Source organism: Sceloporus undulatus, chromosome 6 (assembly GCF_019175285.1).
Source record: "Sceloporus undulatus isolate JIND9_A2432 ecotype Alabama chromosome 6, SceUnd_v1.1, whole genome shotgun sequence".
NCBI classification, from domain to species: domain Eukaryota; kingdom Metazoa; phylum Chordata; class Lepidosauria; order Squamata; family Phrynosomatidae; genus Sceloporus; species Sceloporus undulatus.
In genome coordinates, this window is record NC_056527.1 from 113,840,691 (window position 1) to 113,848,021 (window position 7,331).

The window sequence follows — 7,331 nt, forward strand, 5'->3', positions numbered from 1 at the left end:
TTCAAGCCCAATAACTGGGCCATTTCTTGTATCCTCTCTTCTCTTTGTCTCTTTGCTTTCTCTGCTCTTTGCTTTTCATTGGAAAACCTGGGATTTGTCTTCATTCTACGACAAACATGTTTGCCATGTTTTTTCTATTGCTGTTTCTTCAGTTTTGGCCAAAACCTTACAGTGTCTCTGCCTTCATGGCACCAAACCAGGAAACAGGATGAGAAAATGGTAGGAAAGCATTTGGCAGTTCAGTATCATTCTTGCAATCTTCTTCAAACTCATTTGTGCTTTTGGCTGGCCCTCTCCCCTTCCCCGAATGGACACTGCACTCCCAGATGGGAGAGATCCTAGTGCAATGCAACGAAGGCTCAGATTGATGTTCTACATTGTCCTCGGCTACATGGGACTTTGGCCTCATGCTTCACTTGCTTTCTTTGCCAGGAAGTTGCCTGATATTTAATGAAGCCAAACTATCACCTTCAGCATGTTGGTCTTCTGCAGTGTTTGGGTGTCTTGTCCCCACTTACCTGAGCACCAAAGGGAAATACATGGTGGCGTGGAGATCTTCTCCATTGGCCTCTAGTCTGGATGCTGGTTCATTTTTCCCTAGGTCTACATTTTTTCTAAGGCCTGAATCTGAACACCAGGGACCAGCTGGTGAGGAAAAAGAATCTTACTTACTATGTTTCTGCCCTTTTTCTCTCCTTTTCTCTAATGTGTCTCTTTAGAATGTCCCATGTTCATGGATGGCAACAATGCATTTAGCAGTGGTTGTCTAAATGCACTAAAATAATTTAAATCAATCCTGCAACTCTTTGTTATAGCATTTAATAATTTCAACCATTTTTAAAGTGATGCTTTTTTTCTTTTTACACAGCTTAACAAACTGTGAAGATCACTTTTATATCTCTAGTAGAAAACTGGATCAATTATGAACTGATATGAAAATTCAATAACATCATTTCAAATTATTTGTCTAAATAATATGTTAGAGAGAGAGAGTCTTGGGTACTTAATTGAAAGGCATGCATTAGGGAAAAAAAGAGGGAAAGAAAGAAGAAATTAGTATGTGTATTTTTAATCTGTATAACTGCTGCTTTTATTATGTGTTATGTGACTGCATAACTTATTTATTGGAACCCGCCTTGATCTTTGGAAAGGCGGGCTAGAAATAAAGGATTTAATTATTAGTAGTAGTAATAGTAGGTACTAGAATTTTTTTCTCCTTTTCAGCTGATCCCTGGAATTGAGCTCAGGTCTCAGTAAAACAATGTAGAACTTAGGGAGAAAAATGAAACCCAGCAATCCAGAGCTAGATGCCAAGATGGAGAAGATCTCCACGGCCACCATGTATTTCCCTTTGGTGCTCAGGTAAGTGGGGACAAAGGACACCCAAACACTGCAGAAGACCAGCATGCTGAAGGTGATCAGCTTGGCTTCATTAAAAGTATCAGGCAACTTCCTGGCAAAGAAAGCAATAGTGAAGCTGATGATGGCCAGAAGTCCCATGTAGCTGAGGACAATGTAGAACATCACATCTGAGCCTTCGTTGCATTGCAATAGGATCTCTCCCATCTGGGAGTGCATGTCCCATTCTGGGAATGGAGGAGAGAAAGCCAGCCAAAAGGCACAAATGAGAGTTTGAATCAGAGTTGCAAGAATAATGACTGAGACTGCCAAATGCTTTCCTAACCATTTTCTCATCCTGTTTCCTGGTTTGGTGGCCATGAAGGCCAGGACCACTGTGAGGGTTTTGGCCAAAACTGAAGAAACAGCAATAGAAAAAACAATGGCAAACAATGTTTGTCGTAGAATGCAAGACACAATCCCAGGTTTTCCAATGAAAAGCAAAGAGCAGAGAAAGCAAAGGAGCAAAGAGAAGAGGAGGATACAAGTAATGGCCCAGTTATTGGCTTTAATGATGGGAGTATTCTTGTGCTGAAAGAAGCTCCATATTATCACAAGGGCCATCAGAGAAAAGAAAAGAACCAAAGAAACCAAAATCATTCCCAAAGGCTCTTCAAAGGACATGTAGTTTACATATTTGGGGATGCACTGATCTTGATTCTTGTTTGGATGCTGATCATCTGGGCACATGTTGCACTTTTCTGTATCTGGAATAAGAAAAGACAGAGTTTAAAAAAAACACCTTGCACTTCCTATTCATCATTGCAAATATTATGAGACACTAAACATACAAGAAAATCATTTCAAACACATCATCCTTGGAGTGCAATTCCAAGGGATTGTGTTCAAATCTGGGTGCCATCATGTTTCATTGTGTTGTGAGGGGAATTACAATTGGGAAACAGGGCATGACGACTCTCTTATGAACAGAACAGCATGCTGGAAGATGTCACAACAGAAAAGAATGCAGATTTTAACATGTTTACATACCTGGGTATATGTTGGTATTTACATACATTAAATTAAATTCATTGGGAAGAATTATTCAAAATGCATATTCAACATACCTATGCAGACCTTCTTTTAGGAACCTCATAGAGACTATGAAATGCCCCAGAATCCCAGTTATCATCATAATCCAATGGTATCACTGGCTGATTAAAAAGCAGTTATTTGTATTGCCAGTACTCATCATCAATGGCAGATGTTCAGTCTGTCAGTGTGCTTTCTACCTACCTGTCTGATCTGAAAACATCCCTTCAGGACACTGTGTACAGTCATAACAACAAATTTCTTTGCCCTCACGCATAGTCTTGCTCTGTCCAAGATGGCAACCCTCAACACATGTGGATCTGGGAGGCTTCTATCCAAAAAACAGACGGAAAATATGTTTAGATGGAGACCACCTACTTTTCTCTTCTCTTTTTTTCTTATTTCCATCACCTTTTTTTCTTATATCTGTTCCATTTAATTCTATCATATTGCAAAATCACATCATTATACCCAACTGAATTCGTCATTTTTCACATTTGGTGTGTTTTTTCCAGAATAAATATACTAAACAGCTACTGTTAAACAGCACATGGGTGAGATAGTTGAAGATCTCTTGGAGACATTGGTAGTGGCATTTTGTTAATGTGAGCTGTATTCCTAGGAGAGAGTTCTGCAGATACTATGGACCACCAAAAAGACAAATAAAGGTTGCCTAAAGCAAATGAAACCTGAACATCTACTACAAGTCAAAACAATTAAACTCAGTCTCATGTGCTTGGAACTTTTCATAAGATGAGCTGAATAAACATAACATTTTCAAAACATAAACAATAACATTCAATAACCTGAAAGACAGTAGGAAAATATCAAGACCATAGTTATTGCCTTCCCTCTTGGTTAATTCAATCAAGGAGCCTGAGCCCTGAGTTTGAAAGAGCTCAGTCATTGACAGCCATTGAAGCTGGCTCTTGGATATCTTCTACTGAGAGGATCACCATAACAGAAAGTTGAGAAGAGAGCCAACAACAAGAACAACAACAAAGGAGTTCTTAGCTTGCCTTAATTTTCCCAGTATAAAACAATTTAGATTTGGTCACATTGACAGATTCTCAGTAATCTGCAACCAGGGACTCTTAGAGGTCTCCTGTTCATAGGGTTATCATAAGTCCAAACTGTCATGACAGCAAACAACAAAACCAAAGGATTTCTCAGCTTGAGCTTCCAGTACATATGCTTGTATTCAGTGGGATGAGTTTCTTTTACAATGAGCGAGGTATTGGTGAGAATTTCATTTCAGGTTATTTAGAACATAATTTTCCAGTATAGAACACTTTAGACATGATATCCATTAAGGAATCCCAAGGATCTCTTCAACAGTAATCCCTTGCACTAAAGCATCACTGGCAAGATCAGGAAAATGGTAGCTAATCATACCTCAATAAAATTGTGGTTCCACAAAATGAAATTCTGGTGGATAATGAAGTCTTTCCCTTCAGGCGCCTGGGGATCAGTCCATCCAATATGGGCTCTTTGCATGGACTGATTGGGGAAAGTAACTGTGTTGATGATATCATATCCAATTCCCAGCTCCCCATTCTCATCAAAAAAGATTTCCTCTCCAGCACTATTGTTGAAACGAATACGTTTCAGGAAGGAATGAAGCTGGAAGGGAGTTGGAAAGAAAACCATTTCAGGGCAGGGGTGGTGAAAAGGGTCACTTTGATTTCCATAAAAAATTGTGGAAATAATGTCTTAGGTTCATGGCAATGTCGTGTGCAACTCCCTGCTTTTGAATCATACATAATGGACTTTCATCAGATATGAATAAACTACTACCCTTTTATACCTATACCACGAAGGTGCAATGGAACAGAGAAAGGGATCTGAAGGCTCTTAGCATTCTCAGCCAGAATACACAGTCCATTGGAAGTATTTGAGTGGCCAAGGACTCAGAGGAAGGTTGAGTTTCTATTTTCATAGGTGACCAGGGAAGATCTGTTACAGCAGGGGTAGGCAACCTGCGGCCCGTGGGCCAGATGCGGCCCGGCAAGGCCTTGGGACCGGCCCCAGCCCGGTCCTGCCGCCGATTGCCACCGGGGCCTTTGGGGGGCAATTGTCTATAGAAGCCTCAGAAACATGCATTTATATTAACATTTTTTTAAAAATCAGCAAATTTTTCACGTGTCCTCCATTTTTTTAAAAAAAGTGTCTTCCATTTGAAAATTTTGTCCTACATTTGTCCTGGTTTATTTATATATTTAATTTTTTTAAAAAAATTACTTAATTATTTAGTTTTTGTTTTTGGCTTCGGCCCCCCAGTTGTCTGAGGGACAGCAACCCGGCCCCCGGCTTAAAAAGATTGCCTACCCCTGTGTTACAGCATTCAGAGTGGGTTAAATGAGGGGGGATTTCTTTTCCTATTTGTGAACATACACATCAATAAAGTGCATTACAACAGTGGGCAGAAGGGCATTAGAGAAGGGCAAGAGATTCTTCCTACCTGCCAGGGGTGGACATGCTGAAGCCTCCATGTGCCTCCATCTCCCCAGGACTTATGCTTTGATCTGGAAGAAAGCATGGCATGGAGAGCATGAGCTACGACATAAACAGCATTGTAGATACTGTAACTCTGGCCAGACATCCTCATTTCAAAGATAGATTCAGGAAGGCTGCTCAGCTTCTCCTTCCCAGTACAGTTGGTTGCATTGTGTATATATAAATCATATTGAGGGAGTGAACATTGAAAGGCATTGGCCCAAAGGAAAGCGGCAACATTATCGTAATTTTCATTTGGATTTATTGTGGTAAGATATTGTACATAGCCTTCTACCTCTTTTGTGGGTAGCTCAAAGGACAGTGTGCCATTGAAGGATTTGGGGGTGAAATATTGGTTTTTGAATAGGGAAGTAAAATCCCACTGACCTGTGATGATCCAAACCTTCTCTGTGGGCTTCATTTCAACAAACTCGCTGAAAACCAGAATCATGCGCAAGCCCTCCATAGATTGTGAGTCCCCATGAATAAGAATCACATTGGTATCAGTAGATGAAAGAGTAAAGTGGATTCTTGAGAATTTATTATTAAGTTGAACTATTCCTTCCCCGTGTTCTACCCAATATTTTTTCACTATTGGGATAATTTCCTTAAAGGCAAAACAAATGCTGCTCTGGAGCAGCCAAGGAACAAGTGTCCTCAATAATGCTTCCCCACTGTCATCATCTGAAACAATGAGGCCAATCCAGGTCCATCCAAAATGCTTCAGCAGCTTGACAATCCCAACATACTGAGCCCTTTCATTTGGGATCATTCGGTAGACAGAAGGGAACTGAGCTTTATCTTTCAATGCAGGGTCAAAGGAGCTGTAACTGAGCTAAGAAAAAAGACAATTATCCTTTAGAACCAATTAAATTCTCTCATTCTTCCTTAATATAAATTATACAAAAGAGGCTGGACATCTACATTCAGGCTATTTTTCAGCTGGAAATTCTGAATTTAGGAAGGATTTAGACTCAATTGCCCATGGGGGCCCTTCCAACCCTATGATTCTGTAACTTTATGTTTCTGTTCTCCCAAAGTATTTGGCAAGATAGAACACTGAGGTAGTGGTTTTGATATGCAATAAATGCTGTTGAGGGCAACCTCCATCTAGCACTACATTCTGGGACAAATAGGAAAGGCATAGGGCTTACTGTATGATATATGCAAGAGAACACAGAATACATTTGGGGTCAAGGATTTTGAACAGTGTGAACAGTTTCAGTTACAAAGACACTTAACTCTCTTTGCGTTGTTTGTTGGTCTTAATTTAACTACTAGCAATTTTGTCCTCACTTCTGTTCCCATCACACCTGTGAGAGGTAACTCAGAATGGAGATAGTCCAGACAAAAAGAAAAGAAAGCTTTTCTACCACAATTACACTCATCCCACATTCTCATTTGTAATGCTTCAAATATGTCTCCTTGCCAGGGCAAATATTCTTAATCAAACTGAAAGGGATTTATACTTAGGCAAGTGAATGGAGGATTTTACTCTCACCAATACAGAGGAGCTCAGTAGGTTCAAGCCTCTTTAACCCCCTTTAATCCTCCCATTACTTATCCTTCTTAATTCAGATGAAAAAACATACCTGTGCCATCTTATAGATGTTCAAGATGTGAGGCATCTGCCTAGAATTGTGAGATGACAGCCCACCAATGATGGCCATTAGCTTGTACTTTCTTTTGCAGATATAGTTCGGAGGATTCCCATCTCCTGTGAACAGGAGAGTCATAGTCCCAGAACATGTTCCCATTTCATTGTAAGCCTTTTGAACCATCAGTTCACCCAATGTGGCATTGAATAATAGTTGGGTATTTTTGTTTATCTCCTTAAGGGCAAATTCAAATGCAAAGTACTGCTGGACCAATTTAGGTACAGTGCTGCAATGAAATGTTCACACAGTCTGAGCATTGCCACATTCTTGAAAGCATCCTTTCACCACATGGATTAATGTACATGCATTTGACTTTGTTTTCGATTCAGAGTCATAATTAGCACAGACTGACTAAAATTTTTGGACCTAGCAAGTCATGCCGCACAATAATTTCATTCTTTAAGTGGATTTTAATAGACATTTACATACAACTCATGAGGTCTTCATTAGGCAGGGTGTTTCTCCTTATTTTATATTACATTTTCCCTCTTAATTGACATCCCTAAAACTTCCTAAAATCATAGAATTGGAAGAGACCACAAGGGCTACCCAATCCAACCCGCTGCCATGCGCCATCAGTCAAACACTCCCTAGATATGACCATCCAGCCGCTGCTTTAAAAACTGCCAAAGGAGATGATGATTAAAGCACTCTCCAAAGCATTGATTTCCACTGCTGAACAATTCTTATCAGGAAGTTCTTCCTAATGTTTAGATGGAATTTCTTTTTCTGTAGCTTGAATCCATT

General features: G+C 39.9%; 1 protein-coding gene across 1 annotated transcript; it reads right to left on the reverse strand.

Annotated features, from left to right (window-relative positions):
• Window positions 1–1,200: 1,200 nt before the first annotated feature.
• Window positions 1,201–6,662, reverse strand: LOC121933910 (vomeronasal type-2 receptor 26-like). Its single transcript, XM_042473895.1, has 5 exons — window positions 6,519–6,662; window positions 4,892–5,761; window positions 3,826–4,053; window positions 2,635–2,761; window positions 1,201–2,105 (listed from the first exon to the last, which is right to left on the reverse strand). Exons 1-5 carry the CDS (start codon window positions 6,660–6,662, stop codon window positions 1,201–1,203), a joined length of 2,274 nt encoding a protein of 757 aa, XP_042329829.1.
• Between the last annotated feature and the right edge of the window lie 669 nt (window positions 6,663–7,331).